General features: G+C 38.6%; 1 protein-coding gene across 3 annotated transcripts in view; it reads left to right on the forward strand.

Moving 5' to 3' along the window:
• The window catches only part of CDC20B (cell division cycle 20B), a gene marked incomplete at both ends in the record, with an annotated part of 61,943 nt that overhangs the window by 12,511 nt on the left and 23,199 nt on the right, over positions 1-26,233 (forward strand). For all 3 annotated transcript variants that reach the window (XM_082620489.1, XM_082620490.1, XM_082620491.1), the window contains 4 exons: positions 12,328-12,547; positions 16,536-16,666; positions 19,440-19,533; positions 26,071-26,187. In XM_082620489.1, the coding sequence (XP_082476615.1) occupies positions 12,328-12,547; positions 16,536-16,666; positions 19,440-19,533; positions 26,071-26,187 (562 nt within the window). The remainder of the gene's footprint in view (positions 1-12,327; positions 12,548-16,535; positions 16,667-19,439; positions 19,534-26,070; positions 26,188-26,233) is intronic.

Genomic DNA, 26,233 nt, shown 5'->3' on the forward strand with positions numbered 1-26,233 from the left:
TGACGCATTAGTTTCTGCTTTATAACAAAGTGAATCAGCTATACACATACATATATCCCTATATCTCCTCCCTCTTGCATCTCCCTGCCACCCCCCCATCCCACCCCTCTAGGTGGTCACAAAACACCGAGCTGATCTCCCTGTGCTATGAGGCTGCTTCCCACTAGCTAACGATTTTACATTTGGTAGTGTTTATATGTCCATGCCACTCTCTCACTTTTCCCAGCATACCCTTCCCCCTCCCCGTGTCCTCAAGTCCATTCTCTAGTAGGTCTGTGTCTTTATTCCCGACCTGCCTCTAGGTTCTTCATAACCATTTGTGTTTTTTTTTAGATTCCATATATATATGTTAGCATACGGTATTTGTTTTTCTCTTTCTGACTTACTTCACTCTGTATGACAGACTCTAGGTCCACCAACCTCACTACAAATAACTCAGTTTCGTTTCTTTTTATGGCTGAGTAATATTCCATTGCATATATGTGCCACATCTTCTTTATCCATTCATCTGTCAATGGGCACTTAGGTTGCTTCCATGTCCTGGCTATTGTAAATAGAGCTGCAATGAACATTGTGGTACATGACTCTTTTTGAATTATGGTTTTCTCAGGGTATATGCTCAGTAGTGGGGTTGCTGGGTCGTATGGTAGTTCTATTTTTAGTTTTTAAAGGAACCTCCATACTGTTCTCCACAGTGGCTGTATCAATTTACATTCCCACCAACAGTGCAAGAGGGTTCCCTTTTCTCCACACCCTCTTAAGCATTTATTGTTTGTAGATTTTTTGATGATGGCCATTCTGACTGGTGTGAGGTGATACCTCATTGTAGTTTTTTTTTTTTTTTTTCGATATGCAGGCCTCTCATTGTTGTGGCCTCTCCCATTGCAGAGCACAGGCTCCAGACGTGCAGGCTCAGCGGCCATGGCTCACGGGCTTAGCTGCTCCACGGCATGTGGGATCTTCCTGGACCGGGGCATGAACCTGTGTCCCCTGCATCGGCAGGCGGCCTCTCAACCACTGCGCCACCAGGGAAGCTCCTCACTGTAGTTTTGATTTGCAGTTCTCTAATGATTAGTGATGTTGAGCATCTTTTCATGTGTTTGTTGATGATCTGTATATCTTTTCTGGAGAAATGTCTATTTAGGTCTTCTGCCCATTTTTGTATTGGGTTGTTTTTTTGATATTGAGCTGCAGGAGCTGCTTGTATATTCTGGAGATTAATCCTTTGTCAGTTGCTTCATTTGCAAATAGTTTCTCCCATTCTGAGGGTTGTCTTTTTGTCTTGTTTATGGTTTCCTTTGCTGTGCAAAAGCTTTTAAGCTTCATTAGGTCCCATTTGCTTATTTTTATTTGCATTTCTCTAGGAGGTGGGTAAAAAATGATCTTGCTGTGATTTATGTCATGGAGTGTTCTGCCTATGTTTTCCTCTAAGAGTTTGATAGTGTCTGACCTTACATTTAGGTCTTTAATCCATTTTGAGTTTATTTTTGTGTATGGTGTTAAGGAGTGTTCTAATTTCATTCTTTTACATGTAGCTGTCCAGTTTTCCCAGCACCACTTATTGAAGAGGCTGTCTGTTCTCCATTGTATATTCTTGCTTCCTTTATGAAAAATAAGGTGACCATATGTGTGTGAGTTTATCTCTGGGCTTTCTATCCTGTTCCATTGATCTATATTTCTGTTTTTGTGCCAGTACCATACTGTCTTGATTACTGTAGCTTTGTAGTATATAGTCTGAAGTCCAGGAGCCTGATTCCTCCAGCTCCGTTTTTCTTTCTCCAGATTGCTTTGGCTATTCGGGGTCTTTTGTGTTTCCATACGAATTGTGAAATTTTTTGTTCTAGGACACATAGCAGGTTTTGAATGAAGGTACTTTGTTCCACTAGGGCCTGACTGTTGGTGTTGTGGTAAGTTTCCAGAAAGTGCTAGAAAAGTGCACAGAATGATTTGAGAAGCTGTGAGAGTCCCTTCCCATCATCGTTAGGTATTTGGAGCTTTAGAGGACATGCTAAGGAGGCTGTCAGCCCTGCTCTGGTCCCTGCTCCTGGGGTATGTGTTTGGAGGTAGCTGAACAAAGCCCACAGCTTAAGCACATAAACCTGTCAGAGCACATAAACTATTTCACTCCCACTCTTCGGACCTGGTAAGAATGGATACAAAAGAAAACTATTCTCTTGTAAATATAATTTCTAGTAAAAACTAGAAATACAAATACTAATACAAAATGTATTATATCACTTCTTAACTGTGATAACTTTACTTTGGAGCTCTCTAGCTGAGTTATTGAAAGAGTCAAAGTGCCTGTGTTTATATTACCTCCGAACACTGCTATGTAGCTTAAATTCTCTGCCCTTGCTCCTCCAGGTCAGGTCCTTGTCTGCAGCACTGCCATCACCTGGGTGCTTGTTAGAAACACAGCCTTCCAGGCCCCATCCCAGCCTTTTTTGAATCAAAATCTGCATTTTTACAAGATCCCCTCATGACTCAAATGCACATTTAAGTCTGAGAAACTTTAGACCTCAATTTTTTTCTGGTTTGCAGAGCAATAAGCTTCTTTGGTTTCCCTTTATCTTCCACAGTAGATGTGTTTCATGTCTCTGTGTCTACACTAGCTACTTTAACTCCGCAGGCTGTTTAAGCAAATAGCTTTAAAAGTTAATTCATAGAACCTGTTGTAATTTGAACCATGTAAACTCATTCCATTATAACTGTGCTTTGAGGGAGGAGACAGAGGGATAACTCTGGAAGGGATGCTGACTGACCATCTCCCAGGCAGGACTCCATAGGGTGATATTATTTTGATAAACTCATTACGCTAGCTTCTAGTCCATTGTTTTCTAAGAATCTCCCATTGAGTGATTCAGAGCTGAAAGGACTTGAGAAGGCCAGTATTATGCTGTATGAATTTACAAGAGATTGCTGTATAAGCCAGCATGCCAGTTTTTACAACCAGAAATAAAACAATTGTGCAGACCTGATGTTTCCTGTTCGTTTGACCAGAAAATTCACTCTATATGAAAACTACTTGGAAAGCTTAAGTAAGTCTCTTGTCAAGGACAAAATCAGATCAGAGCCAGTTTGTTAATTTTATAATTCTTAAGGCTTAGGAGCATGAGATATAAATATAAACATATGTGTATATATATCTATGATATCTAAATATCCATACAGGCCCATTAACCAAACATTTAAGAGAGTAGTTTGGAGAACACCCACCCTAGACAGTGATGATCACAGATAGATTTTGGACCTTGCTGGAGTCTTTCTCTGTATATATTTGATTTCATATCTCTCAGCTTTCTGGGGATCGTCATCATTGCTTACATGTTCTGTCTATACTAAGACCATCCTCAGATTATAAATAAATCCACATTGCAAATTTCTCTGCTTAGGGGATCATATGTTAGAATTCAGTTCTCTTTCAGAAGCTCTAGGAAGGCTTCCTAAAGGCGGGGAAGACATTGATGAGGTTGAAGGTCAAGGTTAAGGGAAGCTACTGGGTCAAAAATGGGATAAAGCAGTGGACTCAGTCAACCAACTAAGGCACTGCAGAAGATACAATAAAGTGTAAGTGATGGAAGCAGCCTCACACAAGTATGAAATCAAGTTTGGAGATAAAACACACATGAAGCGAGGGCAGCAAATAACCAAGTGCTAAAGAAATGACATGTTGGTAAGAGCTTTGTACTACCCATGATTCTAAATAAATAACGTTTGTAGAAAGCTATTTTAAATATTTAATATATAAATATGCATATATTTATATTACAGGGCATCAAGTGTAGTATAAAGCTCTTTACAGACATTATGTAACAATTCTTTGAAATATGAAGAAGTTAATAACTCACCCAGGATCACAGAACTAGTAAGTGGGACAACCAAGACTAGAGTTTAGGACTTCCAACTTCATAACCAAAATTATTTAATGACATTAAACTATTTCTCTGTAATAAACAAAATATGTTTACTTAGAAAAAAATGTGATATGTGAGATTGCTGTAGTACTCTGGTGAAGGGGTTTTATTCATCACTAGATATTTAGATTTTTTTTTTAAAGATTTTTTTTTTTAATGTGGTACATTGGTTTTTAAAAGTCTTTATTGCATTTGTTACAATACTGCTTCTGTTTTATGTTTTGGTTTTTTTGTTTGCAAGGCATGTGGGATCTTAGTTCCCCCACCAGGGATGGAACCTGCACCCCTGCACTGGAAGGTGAAGTCTTAACCACTGGACCGCCAGGGAAGTCCCGACATTTAGTTTTATAAGAAATCACTGTAAGGGTCTGAAGAGGGGAGGGAATGGAGAACAACAACCAAAACCTTGGCCACGTGTACTGAAGTTATGTGGAAGGGGTCAGAGCCTGCAGAGCAACAAGTCAAGCTGAGAGATGGTAGTGTCTTAACGAAGGCAACCTTGAGGAGGGAGATAGAAAGGAAGGGGTAGATGCTAAAGACACTCTGGAGCCCCCAGTGGCAGGTGTTGGCAATGCAGAATAAAGGATATCTGACCTTGATTGTTTTTGCTTGGGTTGTATTTCTCCCTAGGATGAGGGGGCATTGGAAGTTAAAAAATGAGACGGTAAATATTTTGGTCTTCACGATCAATTTTAAATAATATTTAGACCCTGATTTCAAAATGTCCTGTGGACAGAATGCTGCTGTGTTGGGCTGCTGGTGGTGGGGCAGGTGGGAAGGGCAGACATTCAGAGACTAAGGAAGAGCGGTTGGGGGGATACACCTGAGAGCTAAGGACCACCTCTGTTACTTTTGTCTCTGCCATTAGGTTCTAGAAAGACCCTGGCATCACCAGCATGTCTTTCCTTGGAATGTCTAGGTTTTTCCCACCCACTGAATATTTGTGTGTCAGATTATTTATCACTAGATATATATTTGTTTCTGTTTTCCCAGTTGTTTCATTTTGTTACTTCCTGACCTTATTTTTAACCTCTCTAGGTTCCTTTCTATTTATTTTTTGGCCCCGGTGCCCTGAATTCCTCCCGATTTAGTGTCAATATGATGTGAACTCTAAAGGTAAACAAGGCACACTGATGTGCTTGGAGTATCAAGTCATTCATCCCTTTTCCCTTCTTTGTCTTATTTTCCTTATCTCCCTCTTCCTCTCTATTAATAAATACTTGAGTCATTTAAAACTATGCGACAGGCATTTCCTCAGCAGGAGATAGATCCTGGAACAAAAGTTTAAAAACATTGAAGATGAAATACCACAACCTACAGCAGTGTTTCCTAAGCTGTAGTTATTTGCATACTGCCTCAGTGATTTGCCCTGTCTGCATACCATTTGTTAGTTACCTAACTTTTTTGTCCAAATCGAATCATTTATTTTACTCAAATTAATTTTTATAAGGGAAAATTTTCTATCAACATTGAAAAATTTAAAACATTAAAAAATGCACGTTAAAATACATAACTATTGGGCCTCCCTGGTGGCGCAGTGGTTGAGAGTCCGCCTGCCGATGCAGGGGATACGGGTTCGTGCCCCGGTCTGGGAGGATCCCATATGCCGCGGAGCGGCTGGGCCCGTGAGCCATGGCCGCTGGGCCTGCGCATCCGGAGCCTGTGCTCCGCAACGGGAGAGGCCACAACAGTGAGAGGCCCGCATACCGCAAAAAGAAAAAAAAAAAAAAAAAAAAAAAAAAAAAAAAATACATAACTATTAAAAAATGTTCATCTGTGCCATTACAGACCATATGTCCTTAGTGGAGGGGCTGACTGAGAATAATATATTCAAAATGTTATGAACAATTGCATTCTAACTCTTTGAACATTCTTTGTGTTGAATACAGACTTGCCTCTTCCCATGCATTGGTCCTAGTTTTGTCATAGGGAGAAACACAAAATAAGTTTTGCTTTTTTGTCATAAATTGCTTCTCTTTAAAGAGGACAGTTCCTTTTGGGTCTCCTTTCCTCTGGACTAGATACCCCAGGTGCCCTCACTCCATTCATGTGTGGCTATTTAATGTGTGTTCCCTGCCCTCCTATCACTGCAGTCTCTTTCCTCCAAATAAAATCAAGTTTTGAATCCTGGCTTGTCCATCTCCTTCCAAAAGAACAGTTCTGAGACTGGCCACGGTTCTCCAGATGAGTTTTGACTGGTGCAGAGATAATCAGATTTTGCTTGCTTTTCTTCTGGACACTGTTTTTCTCTTAACAAGGCCTAAAATTGTACTACTTTAAAAAAAAGTAATTGCATTATACTGTTGACTCATGTTCTGGATGTGGTTGTCTAATACTGCCCATCATTTTCACTTCTTATCAGTTCTTTCCCATGTTAGGCCTGTGCTGTGAAAAAATCTAAATGGGAAAAATTTTCACATACTCTTATTGAATTGAATTTTGCTGATTTTGGTCTTTGTCCCAGACTTTATTCTGAATCCTACTCTGTCCTTTAATATTTTAACTCTCTTCTCACCTTAGGAAAAAGCATTTTGATAAATAAATTTCCATTCAAACTACTGATAACAAACTGAACAGCATTAGGCCAGGGACAAAACCCCTTCTGTACATCACAGGCAGATTCATTCAGGCCAACATGGATCCAGTAAGACTCGTGTGATCCAGGCCACTGGCGACAAGCTACTTATTTCTAGTTACTTGTTCTTCCTATTGGAAAACCATGGAGAACACTTGTCTATCTAAATTTGGGGGGGGGGAGGGCATTTTCTCACTTGTCATCATAGATCACTAATCAGTATCCATTCTGGAAGTGTCGTCAGTGTTCTGAGGTTCCATTTATCCGGTCCCAGAGACTTGAACTTATTTAAATTGCCCAGATGAATATCTATTGCTTAATTTATCTCACTTTCCAGTTTCTGCAGAAATGTTTATGATATCCTGTCCAATTTGAAAATCACTCTTCTTAATGGAAAAGAAAGAAAGAAAATAGCTTATCTCCTTGCCTCTGGATTCTTTCTTAAATCCCTTGTGGCTTTTTAGGATTCATTGCCTCTGAGGGAAGAGATTCATTCATTTATTCATGAGCTCCTAGATGCCCTAAATGTCTTATAATCTGAGGATAGTAAGAGAAAATACAAAGTCTCTGGTCTTAACGAATTGATAATATAGTAGAAGGACATAAAAATAATCAGAAAAGTGGAATATAAGCCATCTTAGTCTTTGTGGGCTGCTGTAACAAAATACCATAGACTGGGTAGCTTATAAACAACAGAAGTTTATTTCTCACAGTTCTGGAGGCTAGAAGTCTGAGGTCAGGGTCCCAGCATGGTCGGTTGAAGGCTGTCTTCTGGGCTGCAGACTTCTTATTGTACCCTCACATGATAGAAAGGGCTTGAGAACTCTGTGCGGCCTTTTTTATAAGGGCACTAATCCCATTCATTAGGGCTCTGCCCTCATGACCTAATCACTTCCCAAAGGCCCCACCTACTCACACCATTACCTTTAAGGGTTAGAATTTCAACGTGATTTTTTTTTGTGGGAGGAGGAGGGACACAAACATTAAGACTACAGCATGAGCAGAGGTGCTAAAAGCACGGGGACTGAATCACTTTGTGAGTTTAAACCTTGGGTTACCCTGGTTGGTTTTCAGGTTGTGCACTGCATGCTCCAGGGGCTGCCATTCATAAAGGCAATGTTGTGTACAATTGTGTGCAGTGGTCTGAATCCTGGATCCGCTACTTATCAGCGCTATATCTTTTCTCAAGTTATCCTTGTTCAAGCCTATTAACCTTCACTTTCCGACTCTGGAGAATGGGGGATATAATTGTACCTATCTCATAGGGTTGTGACGAAGTTTAAATAAAAACCCTCCAATACACTTATCTCAGTGCTTGGCACTTATTGAGTGCTTGATAAATGCTGTTATTATTAATAAAATGTGACCAGGCTCTATTGGAAGCACACATAGTGAGCTATAGAAGCACAGGAGTGCTGTGTATTAGTTTCCAATGACTGATGTAACAAATTACCACAAATTTGGAGGCTTAAAACAGCATACATTTATTCTCTTACAGTTATGGAGGCTAGAGGTCCAAAATCAGTTTCCCTGGCATAAGGCAAGGAATCAGCAGGGGAGGCTTTAGGGGAGAAGCCATTCCTTGCCTTTTCCTGTTTCTGGTGAACCAGCATTTCTTGGTTGTGCATTACCCCAGTCTCTGTCTCTGTGGTCACATTTCCTTCTCCTCCTCTGTGTGTAGTCAAATCTCCCTCTGCCTCCTTCTAGAAGGACATGTTATTTCATTTAGGGGTTACCCAGATAATCCAAGATGTTCTCCCCATCTCAAGATCCTTAACTTAAACACATCTGTGAAACCTCTTTGCCATAGTAGGTAACATTCATAGGTTCTAGGGATTAGGATATGGATATCTTACAGGGCCATTATTGTATTAGGATTCTCTAGAGAAACAGAATGAATAGGATATATAGATATAGACAGAGATATAGTTATAGGCATAGATATAGATATAGATAAGAGGCTCATGAGGTTATGGAAGCTAAATCACACAACCCTGCCATTTGCAAGCCGGAGAACCAGGAAAGCTGGTGGTATGATTCAGTCCAAGTCCAAAGGCCCGAGAACTGGCGGACTGCTGTTGTAAGTTAAGGAGTCTGAAGATCTGTGGACCAGGAGCTCTGATGTCTGAGGCCAGGAAAAGATGGATGTCTCAGTTCACAAAGGGAGAGAATTTGCCCTTCCTTTGCCTTTTTGTTCCATTTGGGACCCTGGTGGTTCGGATGATGCCCACCCATATTTGTGAAGGTGGGTCTCTTTACTCAGTCTACTGAATCAAATGCTTCCAGAAACACCCTCACAGACACATCCAGAAATTACATTTTACGAGCTATCTGGGCATCTGTTACCTCAATCAAGTTGATGCATAATATTAACCATCACAATTATATAGCCCACCACAGGCTGCCCAACCCAGTTTAGAATGGGGAGGAAAGGAATGTCAGAGACACTTTCTTGAAGGAGTTGGTGGCTGACCCCAGCCATGAGGGTGGGCTAGAGAACTGCTGAAGAGCATCCCAGGTGGGGAAACCGTATGGAGAGAGTGACAGTGGACAAGCCAGAGAAACATGGCTCATTGTCAGTTCAGTGTGAAATTTCTTAATCATTTTTCTTAGCTGACATATCAAATTATTCTTTATTTTCCCTCTTTTAAACTCAGGATTATTTTGTTTTTAAATGTATGGTTAAATTTGGGACTCCAGGAAAACCTTGATCAAGAGTATCATGTTTGTTGCAAGTTAACTATATCTTCAAATATGGTGGCTGTTCCCTTTCTTGCTGCCTAGAAGGGTGAGGGCTGCTTCGCTGGTGTTTGCAGAGGTTGCAGACCTAGCCTAGCCCACAGCCTGAATGGGGCCCACAGACATGCTTTACTTAATCCCACGCGTTTTAAAATTTTTGAATCACTTGAAAACTTTGAAAAGTAGGGAAATTGATAGGAAAATTCTCAATTTATAACTTCTGTTAAAACATGGGACAACGTACCCCTCTGACTATCTTTCTTGCTGAAACATGAGCATTCCAATCAGAGAGAGATTCCCACTGCCCAGTCTCCTTCTGACTGGGGCTGAGTCTCTCCAGTCTTTGAGCTGGATCTGTGGTTTCCTTGTCTGAGAGAAACCAAAAAGTAGGAGATGAAAGTCTGAATGGGCCACATTTCTCCCTCCAGGCCCGCTTCTGCTAGCTCCTTCCCTGCTGCTCCCTTGTCTGGGCTTCTGAGGATGAGACGCCAGATTTACGTTTCCAGGGCTCGATCTTTCCTGCTTTTCAGCTTTTCCTGTTCCTACTCAAAAACAAGAACAAGGGTAGAACAATCGAAAGGCAAGAAAATTGACCCCAAACAACACTGTTCACAACAGCAAAGGCTTCGGGCTCCTGACTTCTCTTTTTCTGGGGAAGGTGCCCTTTATGGTGCAGTTTCTGGAGGAAAACAGAGCAGCAGTAGGGGAGAGATCTCCACCCACCAGCTGGAGTGGCTGCAGGCGACCAAGTGATCACCTTACACACACTTACTAAAAAACCCAAACAAAACCAATATTCACTGCCTTAGTGTTCTGGCATATTTCCTTCCTATCTTTCATTTATAGATAGGAAGTAGGATCATATTGGAATACTCTTTTATGGTGTCCATTTTTCACTTGGTAGTATAGTATAAGCATTTTTGTGTTTTATTGAATTTAATCCTATTTTTAAAGATTTTAAAATTGAGGTGAAATCATAAAAATTAAAAAACATGAAATTAAACATAAAATTAAACATTTTCAAGCAAAAAATTCAATGGCCTTTAGTACATTCACAGTGTTGTACAACCACCACCTCTATCTCATTCCAAAGTATTTTCATCATCCCAAAAGAAGACTCAAAAAAAAAGAAGACTCCATACCCATTAGGCAGTTTCTCCCCATTTCCTCCTTCCCCCAATCCATGGAAACTACTGATCTGTCTTCTGTCTCTATGGAGTTACCTATTCTGGATATTTCATATACATGGAATCATACAATATGTGACTTTTTTGTGTCTGCTTCTTTCACTTTTCATAATATTTTCAAGGTTTATCCACATTATAGCATTTTATTAGTACTACATTCCTTTTTATAGCTGAGTAATATTCATATACATATTGTTATACAGGCATATATATACTCCATTGCACACATACATTCCACCCTCAATTTGTTTATCCATTTCCACCTCTGGCTATTATAAATAATGCTGCTGTGAACATCTGTGTACCTGTAGTTGAGTACCTGTTTTCATTTCTTTGGGGTATATACCTAAGAGTTGAATTGCTGGTCATATGGTAATTCGAGGTTTAAATTTTTGAGGAACTGCCAAACTTTTTCCACAGCAGCTGCACCATTTTGCATTCTCATAAGCAATGTAGAGAGGTTCTAATTTCTCCACATCCTCACCAATAGTTGTTATAGATAGGTCGATTGATTGACTATAGCCATCTTAGTGGGTATGAAGTGGTGCTTCATTGTGGTTTTGATTTCATTTGCCTAATTTCTAATGGCTGCAGAGTATTCCCTTTTATGGATGTTACATAGTTTACCTAGTCAATTCTTCACTGGTAAACACTGAGTCCCTCTCATCTTTTTGCCCTTACATATATACTGCAGTACCCACCCTCACGTTCTCAGTTGAAAGCATGGACTGTGGAGTCAGACAGATGAGTTTAGGGTATAGCATCTCCATTTACTCCTTGTGTGGTCTTAGGCAATTCACTTAACTTCTAAATCTCAGTATCTTCATTGGTAAAATGGGAATAAATAACAGACCTGCTTCACCAAGTGTTTCAGAGGATTAAATATGAATGTGCATAAAGCCATTAACATATGGGTTTGTACGTGGTAAACAATCAATAGATGCTGGAATCTTTGATTTCTTCCTTAAATTCTTAGAGGTGACATTGCTGGGTCAGTACAGGTTAGGCACATATTTGAGGGCTTTTGACACACATTGCCAAATTGTCCTTTCCAGATACTAATTGACATTTCACCAGCACTGTATGCCAGTGTTTGTTTCTAGAACCTTCAACATTGGGAATTGTCATTTAAAAATTCATTGCTAACATCTCATTATTATTTTAAATTTGCATTTTTGATTATTAATGAGCTTGAATGTATTTGGGGCATTTATATATCTCTTTTATTATCTTATTATGTCCCATGCTCACTTTTCTCTTGGGATGATAAACTTGTCTAAATTTCTGTAAGAGTCCTTTATACAAAGATATTAACCTAACATGCCTGTCATTTTGTTAAAAAGTAATTCATTTTCAGTTTGTCATTTGCATTTTAATTTCACATAGCTACATGTCATGGCTCACCACTAAAGGATCTGTAAATACCAAATTCTTGGTGTTTCTCAGAGGGGATGGACAGAAGTTGAGCAAGTTAGGCCTCAGTTTTCCCATCTTCAAAATGGGATTGGACTAGAAAGTTGCTATTTATTTCCAGAATTTATGATATTTTATGCTTTTATGAAATTTTATGATTTTATATTAACATCTTATATGATCAGTATATAGTATTATTCAACTTCATATTTTATATTTGTATGTAATAGTAATAAGCATAAACATAATTACTCCTGAAACTGCTTTGGTATGTCTTCAGACCCTTGAGCAGAGGCTCTAAGTGTGATATATATATATATATGTATATATATATATATATATATATATATATACATATATATGTATATATACAGATATATATATACACATACATATATAAAATGTACTAGGTGAGTTGTTTATAATTCTCTTTTAAGGAATTTTAACTTTTGTATCATTGAGGCTACTATAAATCATGTATCTTTTTGTTGTTAAATAGGTATTTGATGCAGTTAATCCAACATACTCTAACTTCAAGAGCAACTTTGCGAAGAGGCTATCGGCTGAAGTTCCTGTTGCCAGTAGCCCAATTACCACAAGATGGCGGCAAAGCCAAACCAGGGATGTGGCAGCCCATTCCTTTGGGGAAGAGCATTCAACAGCTGACCTCCCAGAAACTGTGCTGAAGATAACTCCTGAGAAAGAGACCTTGATTCCAGGTGAGGTAATAAAAATGCCACAGGCCAGTTTTGAAATCTTAAAAAAAAGATGTATTCCTGAGAGAATCTTTGTCTTACAGAAATATCTGATGTCACATTTAGTCAACTGCTTTTCTCTTGTTCTCCCTTTGAATAAGAAATTTCCAGGGGCAGGGGGAAGGGGAGGCCTGAAACAAAACCAGAAGAAAGTATGTTGTATTTTAAATGTGTCTCTGAGATTTACATTGGTAGATTATTGCTTTTGTAAAGATTTTAAGTTTGTATAAATATATGTATACATACATATGTATACACACAAATATGTTTCTCTTATGTTTCATAAAGTATAGAGTTTTTGATGACTCTGGTAAGATTCCTTGTCTACAACAGTCAGGAAAAAAGATGTATTAATAATGAAATAATTAGGTATGACATAGGAGAAGAAAAAGATGAAAACAGGAGAGGATGAGTGGAAGAGAAAGAAAAGGAAGAGGAGAGAGATGGAGAGTAGAGAGGAGACAGAGAGAGAGAGAGAGAGAGGAGGAATAAGAAGAAGAAAGAGAAGAGATGAGGGGAGTGGAGGGAAACAAGAAGAGAGGGAAAGATGGAAGAGGGGAGCAAAGAGAAGGAAAGATGAGAGTGGGACAGTCTAATGCCTGCCTGGGACAGAGATGGGGAATGGGCACCAAAGCTGTGATCTGGTGGGCAGGGATCCAGGATTAACCTGTCAAAGCTTTGAAACACAAGCTCTCCTTCTAAAATATGTCTCATATTAGCACAACTTTAAAAAAATTTTTCCCAGCTTTATTGAGATTTATTTATTTTGGCTGTGCTGGGTCTTTGTTGTGGCATGGGTTGTGGCATGTGGACTCTTAGTTGTGGCATGCATGCAGGATCTAGTTCCTGGACCAGGGATCAAACCCGGGCCCCCTGCATTGGAAGTGTGGAGTCTTACCCACTGGACCACCAGGGAAGTCCCAGTTGAGAAATAATTGACATATAATACTGTGTGGGTTTAAGGTGTATGACATGATGACACAATGCACTTATGTATTGCAAAATGATTACCACAATAGAGTTAGTTAACATTGCCATCACATCACATAATTACCATTTTTTTGTGGTGAGAACATTTAAGATCTATTCTCTTAGCAGTTTTCAAGTATATAATACAGTATTGTTAACAATAATCATCATGTTATACATTAGATCCCCAGAGTTTATTCATTTTCTAATGGGAAATTTGTGCCCTTTGACTGACACCTCCCCATTTTCCCCACCCCCTAGCCCCTGGCAACCACCATTCTACTCTCTCTTTCTCTGAGTACGGCTTTTTTAGACTCCAGGTATAAGTGAGATCATACAGTATTTGTCTTTCTCTGCCTGACTTATTTCACTTAGCATAATGTCTTCAAGGTCTATCCATGTTGTTGAAAATGGCAGGATTTCCTTCTTTCTCATGGCTGAATAATATTTCATTGTATGTTTATGTACCCCATCTTCTTTGTCCATCTGTTGATGAACACTTAGGTTGTTTCCATATCTTGGCTACTGTGGATATCTCTTCAAGATCCTATTTTCATTTCCTTTGGATAAATACCCAGGAGTGGAATTGCTGGATCATTGCTGATCGTTCGATTTTTACTTTTCTGAGGAACCTCCATACCGTTTTCCATAGTGACTGCATGAATTTACATTCCCACCAATAGGAGCACAACCTTTTTTATTCCCATCCTTCAGAAGCAAAACTTGACACTTAGGGATTTAATTTCTGTTCTTCCTTTTTAAAATCCTAGGCAATGTAATTCATTGTCTTATCAGTATGTTTAAGACAAATGGTAACTTACTGCCACTCTTTTCTCAATGACATTAGACACAGTGAAGCACCATAGTCCTGCAGATGGAAAGGGAGCTCAAATCATTTTTTTTTTTTGTTAGGTAAGAAGTGGATTTATTTAGAGAGAAACACACTCCACAGACAGAGTGTGGGCCATCTCAGAGGTGAGAAAGACCTCAAATCATTTTTAAGCCAATGAAATTTTCCTGTAATAGTAAGTATCAACACAGAAGATAGCTGATTGAAACAGTAGGAGATAAAGGGTTGTAAGAAAGGTCATTCTTATGGCTATCTTCTGAAAGATGTTTTAATTGAGGGGTGATTTTAATGCTAATTGTATCAGAGGAATTTCTGGCTGAAATTAAGGGCTCCCTTTTCCTTCATAGTTCCTTAATGAATTAATTATTTTCAAATAAAGCATGGCATGAGAAATTCAGAATTCTAAGAGAGATTATCAGTCAAAATAATTTTACAAGAAAGTATATTTCATTTTCTATTAAGTTAATACTGCATATTAATCGGGAACATTGGTTTCTCAGTGTTTTGCTGGTGGGGTTTCTTTCTTTTTGTTCCAGAAGGGTGAACACTGAAAACCCTCCCATCCTAAAAGGGATGTTTGCAGAGAGGTTCATTTGCAGTCATGCTCTGTGGACAAAACCTGAGAGGTCCCGGATTCCTTAGGCTGGTGGACCTGACCTCTTTGTTGATAACTGGGCTGATTGTCAGTACTAGCATCCAACTGTAACGTTTTCTTTCTCATTTGAGGTTCAGAGAGCCGGCGTCTCCTCCTCTTTACTTGTCTACAAATAGGACAAAACAAGGATGCATAATTTTGCAAGACAAAGAGTAAGATCTAAAACGTTGCAGAAGGGGCTTCCCTGGTGGCACAGTGGTTGAGAATCTGCCTGCCAATGCAGGGGACACGGGTTCAATCCCTCATCCGGGAAGATCCCACATGCCGCGGGGCAACTAAGCCTGTGCTCCACAACTACTGAGCCCGCAAGCCACAAGTACTGAGCCTGTGTGCTGCAACTACTGAAGCCTGCGTGCCTAGAGCCCATGCTCCACAACAAGGGAAGCCACTGCAATAAGAAGTCCGTGCACCACAACGAAGAGTAACCCCCCCCCCCCGCTCCTTGCCGCAACTAGAGAAAGCCTGCGCACAGCAAGGAAGACCCAGCACAGCCATAAATAAATAAATAAATAAAATACATTAAAATAAAAAAGAAATGCCTTTAAAAAAAACAAAACTTTGCAGAACATTTCATGTTTTCATCCCTCTTTCCTCCTTGGAATTAGATTTTGGATTCCTCCTTCCTCTTAGACTTTGGATAGCCCAGAAATTGAGGTGTTGGGCTCTAGGAACATTAGTGACAGTTTATCTAGCACACATTTGTCCAAATGAAGAAGGGATTGTCATATCGCAAAAGGCCAAGATACTTAATCTAGTGGTCCCTCGGTTCCGCTGATGAACAAGTGATATAGCAGATATTTAGCTTTAGAAGATGACTTGTCAAAGTTTTCAGTGCAGTTAAGTATGGTAAAGGGCTTTCTCAGTCTTGAGAAGAGAATAGAAATGGACAATAACAATGCAAATAACATTGACTCTTCCATGACTGTAACTTAGGAAGTATTTTACTAAAGTCATCTCAAACTAGCTTTACATCTTTGTGCAATAGGAAGAGGGAGAGGCAAAGTGATTTGCTTCTGATCGTGTAGTGAATGTCAATGATTGGAAGGCAAGCATCCCATAGTGATTTCCTGGCAGGATGATCACAGCCTGGGCAAACCAGGTACCCTTCGCTCCATCATTTTAAACTATTGAACTGTTTGTATCCATTCTTCAAATCTGCAAATGTGTCCTTTCCAGGCAGACATAAAGCATTTCTGCTGCTGCTGCTGTTGGGGTCAGGTCTTTAATCTTAGCATTTCCTCCTGGTTTTGGAAGACATTGAGGCACTTTCTTACCCAGTGTTCACTTATGAACCCAGTGCTCTGAATAGGCCCTGTGCCACCCTCTCCACCCCACTCCACCCAGGATTTTGCAGAGACCAGGGCCTGTATCTTCACATTCTGTTCTATGGTACATGCCAAGGGCTGACCTCCAACCAAAGGTTTAAAAGATTATATTGTTTTAAAAACCAAATTCAAAGCTAAATGTTTTTCTGGCAGGACCCTACAAAGAGCCACTGAAGACCCCGGGCAAAGGAAGTTTTGAAACAAATAGCTCTGATCTCCATTTTTGCAAGGCACCTCATGCACTGGATGGAGGCAAGAGGAAAACTGTTGCCTCAAAAGACCAGGTAGGTAAAGAGAGAAAACTGAAGATCTCACATCTTGAGAAGCTCAGACAACTGAGTCCTAAATGTGAGGTAAGAGCTGGCTTAGCTGCTATGACAAATCAATAAGAAAATGATGGGTTCCTAATAGAAAAAAATGAGTCTGTGTAGGACATGAAAAGAGGCATTTCCAAAAAGAAATAGAATACCTGGCAGATACACAAAAAAAGTGTTTAATTAGCATCAGTTAAAAAAGTGAAAATGAGACTAACCATCAAAATGGTAAAGACTAAAAATAGAATAAAATTATATGTACTATGGTATGTTTCCTCTCAGCCAAAAGTTCCCTTGTACAATCATTTCCCAACTATTTGGAAAGAATGTGGTGACTTGGTCTGCCCTTTGGGGTCTCTCAGGATCAGTTTGACTCTTCGTCTATAAGATGGTCTTTTAAATATTTCCCTTATGTCTCTGTTGTTGTTGTTTTTTAGTTTCTCTACTAAGTTAATTTAATTCTTTTAAGTATCTTATTTATTATGGTTTTAAGATCATAGGAGTCTGCCCTAAATCCTCGGTGTACATTAAATATCAGTAGCATGTTTTTAGGTTTATCAAATCCCATGAAGATCCTCTGAAGGAATCAATGTTTCATTTAGAAAACTTTGAACTAGGAATGTCATAAATTCTCAATTTAGGCAAAGTTACTCATTGAGTGTGTGCTTCCTGTGTTTGGCATATATATCTTGCTGGAGGAACAATAAAATATTGTGAACGTAAAATTTAATTATTTGAACTCATATGCAGTTGGAAACAAATGTTATTAGAGCAGGTCTTTTGCTGGGTGCTTATTGTTGGGTAAGGGTTTGGGGTGGGTGGATGGCCAAGGGGTTCTATTGAGGTAACTATGGGTGCTGTTGAGCTCATGCCCAGGCCTGGCTATTAACACCACTGTCCTTTCCACCCTCTAGTGCTGTTTGGAGTTTTTACTGCCCTGGCCATCACGACTCCCCTTTTCCTTCCCCTTGTGCTGTCTGGTAACTCGTGGCAGCAAAGTTGGTGGCTCTGTCTGTGGGGTCACAGTGGTGTTGGCAAGTTACTATTGTTATAGCAATTGTTATCCAGCCAGAACATCATCCCAGCATCACTGAAGAATCTGGGCAGGGAATAATGGAAGTCTTTTTACTACTTTATGTAGAGTATTTGTTGTCATGACTAATGGGAAGTCAAACATCAGCAAGAATGGTGCAGATATAAAGTGAGGTCTTTTATCTTGACAGTAAACGTGTGTCTTCATGTGGTCCTCAGAGATCATCTGGAGGGTGTTTCCGCAGTGAGACCTGCATAACTCTAGAGACTTCAGAATTCTCATATCCAGTCGGCTGTATGCCAAGTTGCTCATTAAAGTATTGGGTTGGCCAAAAAGTTCGTTTGGGTTTTCCATAAGATCGTACAGGAAAACCCGAATGAACTTCTTGGCCAACCCAATAATAAGTGGATCTCACCTAGAGAAGAGTATCCCTGGGTATATCGAGCAGAAGCACACTATCTGGGCAATGCCTTGGTCAGCTTTGAGGTAACTATGGGATTCTGAAGAAGTGAATCTGTGAAGAGTTACATTGAGCTACTGGCCAGCAGGTCATTGTAGGAATGTTATTTTAAACCACTGCTTCTCAAATGCTTCTTTGCTCCCCAGGGCACATCTGACAAAGTCTGAAGACATTTTTGATGATCACAACCAGGGTTAGGTATCTAGTAGACCACAATAATGCATTACCTGCCAATAGTTCTGAAGTTGTGAAACCCTGCTTTATAATTAATTGTTCTACTTTGAATACCTAAATCCATGATTCATTGATTGGCAATGCCTATTATGTGACACAATATCTGGGAAGAACACCAAAATATCAAAATGATGCTCAGCAGAGAGACTTCTCTCTGAATTATGGTGATCCAGTGATTAAATGTATTGTTGTGAAAGAGATAAAAGAGAATCTTCTCTGTTTTAACTATTTACTATTATATTTCTAGAATAAGTACTTTTTTTCCCTTTTTACTAATTTACCCATCTGTTTTTGATTGAAGTTGGAAGTAAGAACATCAGGAGTGCTCTTTATATACTGGCCCAGAGAGATAGCAGTCAGATTTTTGTGCTCATGGAAATTTAGGCAATTTACTTAAGCTCTCTCTGACTTGATATTCCCAGTTCTCATGGGTAAAGGTGTTAGTGGAAAAGGACCTTTAAGATAATAAGTTTAATCCCAACATATTACAGATGAGGAAAATTGAAGTCCAGAGAAAATCTCAGTAACAGACTGAGAGACCATCTCTGGGTTGAATGCTGAGAGGCACCCCTTGAAATAAATCTTTCTTGAGGAAAGCATTCTTACTAATACTCAACTTTATTGTTTTGAGGAGGTCTTTTAATTTCAGAGAGTACTATAAATATGACATATCAGTTCTTGCAGGCTTTGGTGATGTCACTGGCATATGGTTGGTTTGTGGGCTAAAAGGATTTTTAGGACAGAAGAATAAAAGAGGATTTTATTGTAGCTGAGTGATACCCTCCCTCTGGAGTTGTTGGGGAGATAAGAAATAATATAGCAGTAAAACGTTCAGCACTGTGTTTATTACACAGTGGTTAGCTAATAAATAATGACAATTATTCTAGTTTTGGTTTCGGTGATGTGTAGCCTTTGAACTTCGTAGTGAATTAGCAGTTTTAATTCTATACCATGAAACACATCTGAGATGTACACATATGTTTCTGAATAAGTAACCTCTTTGTGTCTGTTTTCAGAAATGCTTAAACCAGCTATTATCGACCCAGAAAGTGGCTCAGCAGGTTAATGGGAAAATGCAGCTGTGCGAGCAATCCCAATGCATTTGGAAAGGTATGGGCCAAAGATTTTCTGTTTGTCCTTCTTTCCTACCCTCCTCTCTCCCTGCCTCCTTCATTTCTTCCTTATCTTAAAATATTTTATTTTTATATTTATTAGAACAAACTCAACATAATTGTAAAATGTAGATAATTCTCCTGATCCTCTGTCTTAACCATCCTTACCAACACTTCCCATTTCCCAGAGGCAACCACCCTTAGCTCTTCCAGCTATGCCCCGTGCTATTTACATTTATGTTCTAAATAATAAGTGTAAACGGCTTTTTTTTTACAATTTTAGACTTTATCACAAATTTCTAGCATAGTAAGAACTTAGCTCTCCTCCTGTTTCATTCACCTCCCTTAGTCTATTTATATTACACTTTTAAAGAGTAAAATTAGTATTTAACGTTCACATCATATTACTATAAAACTATTATTTCCTGTCAAGCCAAATAGTGTACTATAACTATGCCTCTTTTCTAGTATAACCTTTTTTTCCTAGACTTAAAAAGTTGCCTTATATTTTCACTTATTAGATACCTGTGAAATTATGAATGTTTTCCTTAAATGCTCCTATGTTTTGTTCCACAGCCATCAATAACATTTTCCACATGCCCACCCACATCAGTTCTTGTTTTCCTTGGTGGCCTCCTACCCAGAGCCTGCTGAACACGCTGCTCTCTTGGCCAGTCCCACAGTTGTGATTCTGGGATTTCTCTTCTCTGATGTTAGATCCGCTATTTCCTGGCAGCCATGTTGTGCTCTTTCTGGGTTTGCTGGTCTGAAAGTGTGCTTACTCTACTTTTACACTTGATTCATAGTTTGGCTGGCTACAGATTCTAGTTTCACTCAGAATTTTGTGAAAAAATGTATTGCTTTATTGTTTTCTAGCATCCACTGTTGCTGCTGAGAAGTTATATGATGTTGTGACTTCCTGTCCTTTGTATGCCACCTGCTTTTTCTCTCTGAATGCACATAGAAAAATTTCTTATTATTAGTGTTTTAAAATTTCATGATGATAAATCTTCGTGTAGAATAAAAAAAAAAAAACCTCTTTATAACTGACAAGCCCACCGGTGGATCTTTTCAGTCTTGGAGACCTATGTCTTTTAATTCTTGGAAAGTTTCTTGAAATATTTTTTAGTAATTTCTTCACCTTTGTTTCTTTTTTCTTTCTTTCTGAAATGTTGACCATAATTCTTGGTCCTTCTGGATTAGTTCTCTTATTTTCTTCTATTCTATTTTTCATCTCACTTTTTCTTCTACTTTGTAGGTGGTTACCGCATTCTGTCCACTAGCCTTGCGATTAAATTTTTTATTTTGGCTATCCTAGTTTTAATTTTAAAGTTTCTTAGACACTGTCAGGCCTCTCTTTCTCTCTCTTTCACTCTCTCTCTCCCCTATACCCCTCCCTCCCTCACTCACTCCCTTCCTTCCTTCCTTCCTTCTCTCTTTCTCTCTTTCCAGCATCCTGTTCATGCTTCATGTATATACTATTTTCTCTTATTTCTCTGAAAAAATTTCACATACAGTTTTGGAAGGATTGCTGTTCTTCCTGAATTGTCTTTCTTTGCTTAGCTCCTCCCACAGTAGTTTTGGTTTCCCTCTTTCAAAGTGAAGAAAGCTTCAGTGAAGCTTCCTGAAATGTGTGGTGTTCTGGAAATAGTACTAAGGTAAAGAGCTGTGACCTGCCAAATTCACTATGACAATTTTCACTCTATCTGTTTTTGCTGGTGCTCTTGAGTTGAGGTTGTCATTTTTTGGTTTATTCAGGGAGTAAACATCTGGTTTCTTTTGACATGTGCACTTGTGTTCATCTCATTCTAAACCTTCCCTGTGCCTCTGAGCCCTGACCCCTTGTGGGGTTTCTGCAAGACAAATCAGCTTGCTTCTCTTCACCATGCCCCCTCTATAGGCACTTGAGGGTCATTTCTTATGTTCCTACTGGTCAGTTATCAAACCTTTATTAATTTTGCAGAAAATTACTGTAATGTCTTCTTACTGCTATTTCACTCCCATACTCTTTGTTCTTATATCTTCACACCTTAAAAAAGTCATTTGCTGTCATTCTAGTGAGGTTGAAAATAGGAGGCAGAGGAAATACACTTATGTGGCCATTCTTCTGACTTGACTTGCAAGTCTGTTGCTCTGCTTTAGACAGATGACTTTGGTGGCAGCACTGAGGAAGATTTGAAGGGGTGGGCTGTTGGAAGCAGAGTCTAATTGAAAGGAATGTTCTATGAAGGTCTCTGTTCTTAATTCTTTTAAGGGGATTTAAAGTGTGAAACAGATTCCACATAAGCCAGGTAACTACTCTTAGGCAAGTGGATCACTGGGACAAATTTTATCCAGGTGCTGTGCATATAAAGTATTTCTTCATACCTCACCCATATTTGCTAAGACTCTGAAACCTCACAGTAGGCTCCTCCTGTGACTTGTAAGTATACCTATTGGGGCCAAAGCTGGTAGAAATCTTTGGGTGGTGATGTCATGTGTGCATCAGGGCGACTCTGCAGCCATACAGTGGGGAGATATTGCTACTGTGGCAGTTTCTAGAAGGTCCTCCTTCCATGCTGCATTTAGTGCTCCCGAAGTCAAATTTACCCTGCACCCTACGTGTTCTCCTTCCTACTTCCTCTTTCCATCTTGGAAGTCTTTGTGTCATTCATGAGATTGTTATCATGGTTGGAAAATAATTGATTAGGAGCCTAGCTCTGTGAGAGAAACTTAAGAGAACTAGTGGTTCAACTCATAAATGCCGAGGAAACTTGCCTGTTAAATTTCCCTCTGGGATAAGATAACTTTGTGCATGTGTATTTTTCATGCCTCTGTTTCCCAGCAGTATAAAAGGGACAAAAACAGAGTTAGATGCATAAAAATAGGCACAACAAGTTTAAGGCCTGCTGAACATTCTTTTGGGAGATTTGGGAATGTACAGTTGGATGAATGAGTGAAACTTATCCTTTACTTCTTTATTCTTAGAGTTATAATTTCTTAAAAGCAAAATAAAATATCTGGGGACACGTCTTACCTTAGCTCTCCCATTTCTTCTGATCTGATCAGCAACAAGTTTGTGTTTCTGTAACATGCTGAAGATTTGATGTAGAATAGAAATTGTATATTCTATAAAGGCAGAAAGAATGTACCTGTATTATCTTGTTATCCTAGGAGATCTATCTATCTCTATGTATCTATGTATTTATCTGTCTACAATCTATCCATCCATCCATCCTATTTTTTAGAGAAGTTTTGAGTTCACAGCAAAATTGAACAGAAAATACAGAGAGTTCTCCTATATCCCTGCCCCAACACATGCACAACTTCCCCTGCTACCAACATCCCACACTAGAATAGTACATTTGTTATCATCAATGAATGTACATTGACACTCTGTTATTGCCCAAAGTCCATAGTTTACATTAGGGTTCACTCTTGGTGTTGTATATTCTATGGATTTTGACAAATGTGTAATGACACGTAGCCACCGTTATAACAGCATGTAGAGTAGTTTCACTGTTCTAAAAATCCTTTGTACTTCACGTATTCATCTTTCCCTCCTCCTCTAACCCTGGCAAGCTTTTCACTGTATCCATGGTTTTGCCTTTCCTAGAATGTCATTTAGTTGGAACGATACAGTGTGTAGCCTTTTCAGATTGGCTTCTTTCATTTAGTAATATGCGTTTAAGTGTCCTCCATGTCTTCTCATGGCTTCATAGCTCATTTCTTTTTAGCGCTAAATGATATTCTATTGTCTGGATGTACCACAGTTTATTTATCCATTCACCTATTCAAAGACATCTTGATTGCTTCCAAGTTTTGGCAATTACGAATAAAGCTGCTATAAACATCTTTGTGAAGGTTTCTCTGTGGACATAAGCTTTCTACTCACTTGGGTAAATACCAAGGAGTGCGTTTTCTGGATTGTATGATAAGAGCATATTTAGTTTCATATGAAACCTCCAAACTGTCTTCCAAAGTGGCTGTACCATTTTGCATTCCCACCAGCAATGAATGAAAGCCCCTGTTGTTCCACATCCTTGCCAGAATTTGGTGTTTGTCAGTGTTTTGGATTTTGGCCATTCTAACAGATGTGCAGTGGTGTCTCATTATTGTTTTAACTTGCAATTCTCTAATGAAATATGATGTTGAACATATTTTCTTATGCTTATTTGCCATCTTCTTTGGTGAGGTGTCCAGATCTTTTGCCCATTTTTAAATTGAGTTTTTTGTTTTCTTATTGTTGAGGTTTAAGAGTTTCTTTGTATGTTTTGGATAACAGTCCTTTATCACATATGTCTTTTGCAAATATTTTTTCTCAGTCTGTGGTTTATCTTCTCATTCTTTAGACATGTCTTTTGCAGAGCAGAAGTTTCTAATTTTAATGAAGTCCAGCATATCAGTGATTTCTTTCATGGATCATGCTTTTGGTGTTGTATTTAAAAAGCCACTGCCAGGGAATTCCCTGGCAGTCCAGTGAATTAGGACTCGGTGCTTTCACTGCCATGGGCCCGGGTTCAATCCCTGGTCGGGGAACAAAGATCCTGTAAGCTGTGTGGTGTGGCCAAAAAAAAAAAAAAAAAAGCCACTGCCAAAACCAAGGACATCTAGATTTTCTCCTGTGTTATTTTCTAGGAGTTTTATAGCTTTGTGTTTTACTTTTAGGTCCACAATCCATTGTGAGTTAATTTTTGAGAAGGGTATAAGGTCTGTGTTTAGATACATTTTTTAAAATTGAAGTATAGTTGATTTACAACATTGTGTTAGTTTCAGATGTACAGCAAAGTGATTTGATTATTTTTTTCCCCAGATTGCGTGTGGACGTCCAGTTTTTCCAACACCATTTGTTGAAAAAACTAACTTTTCTCCATTGTATTGCCTTTGCTCCTTTGTCAAAGATCCGTTGACTGTATTTGTGGGGCTCTATTTCTGGGCTCTCTATTCTGTTCCTTTGATCTATTTGTTCTTTTGCCAATACTACACTGTCTTGATTACTGTAGCTTTTTAGTGAGTCTTAAAGTCAGATAGTGTAGGTCCTTCAGCTTGGTTCTTCTTCAATATTGTGTTGACTTTTCTCCATATACACTTTAAAATCAGCTTGTCAGTGTCCACAAAATAACTTGTTGGGATTTAAACTGGTATAGCACTGAATCTATAAATCAAGGTGGAAAGAGCTAACATGTTAATAATACCGAGTCTTTTTATCCATGTACTTGGAATATGTCTTCATTTATTTAGCTTTTCTTTGATTAGAGTTTTGTAGTTTTCCTCATATAGATCTTGTACATATTTTGTTAGATTTATACCTAAGTTTTTCATTTTTGAGGTACTTATATAAATGGTATTGTGCTTTTAATTTTAAATTCCAATTGCTTATTGCTAGTATATAAGAAAGCAGCTGACTTTTGTATATTAATCTTATATCTTTCTATAATCACTCATTAGTTCCAGGAGTTTTTTGTTGATTCTTTGGGTATTGCTTTTTTTTTTTAATATAGAACATTATGTTATCTTCAGGTGTGCAATGTAATGATATATTTGTATATATTGCAAAATGATCACCACAATAAGTTTAGTTTACAACTGTCACCAGATATATTTACAGAATTTTTTTCTTGTGTTGTGAACTTTTAAGATCTACTTTTTAAGCAACTTTCAAAGATGCCATACATGCTGTACATTAAATTCTCATGACATTTATTTTGTAACTGGAAGTTTGTACTTGATTTTTTTTTGAACCTTTATCAGCAGTGCTTGAGTATGTATTTCTAGTAACCTTGTAGTTCTGCCCACAACTGCAGGTTTTCATAGTTAACGTTGCAACTATTAGTAACACTCTGGCTTCTTGGTATAGCATTGTGAAGCTCTCATTCTTTTATTAGAAGCCATGTGGTTGTAGGACCACAAGTTACCTGGGTGGGCTCATTTCCTGTTGATCACGTCATTCTCAGTTTGATTACAAGCCAAGTGGTTGGAAAGATGAAAAGACAGTGGCTTGTGGTTTAGTCTTAGTGGGGTCATTTGATGAGAAGTAAAACTGAGCACAATATATAACCTTGAATTCAGATAGTCATGGGTAACACTAGCCAAAAGTAACTCTGTGTGCTCTGGTACAGAAACAGTGAGAGAAAGAGCCAAAGTCAATGACTCAACAGTCTTATTGACAAAGACTCAGAGTAGGGCTTAGGTCTATTAGATAATTGTTGATGTTATAGATACATGGATATGTGAACATTACTTTGGTTTTAAAATCTTAAGTGATGGAATAAATATTCAAAGCATGATGTAGTGTCTCTGTGTGCTCCCCACAAAATCTGTCATTACATTTAGGCCTGGTATTCATGTGCTTTTTATTAGAAAATGTCATTGAATATTTTTTAAAAAATTGTTTAAATTAATACTGAAGTCTTTTTCTTCCTTTCCTCCCCCTGCAACTTATAATTCAATTTTATCATGATGACCACTTTTTTTTTCACCCCCTTATCTCTTAATACCTGCAAGGATAAAGATTTTGTTTTCAGGATTGTAGTGTAGAACTGTTCATTTCTTGTAGGCTGCAGTGATGGAGTCAGAGATGAATACTTCCACATTCAAAGGTTCAGTGATATAAACCATTCCATACTCCAACCAGAGGTGAAGATTCATCTTACCGCTCTTCGAAATGACTATTGTAAGTTATTGCTTAGATCAAGAATTGAAAAGTTGAAATGACAAAA

This window comes from Mesoplodon mirus (genome assembly GCF_964341445.2).
Source record: "Mesoplodon mirus genome assembly, chromosome: 5".
Classification (NCBI taxonomy): Eukaryota; Metazoa; Chordata; class Mammalia; order Artiodactyla; family Ziphiidae; genus Mesoplodon; species Mesoplodon mirus.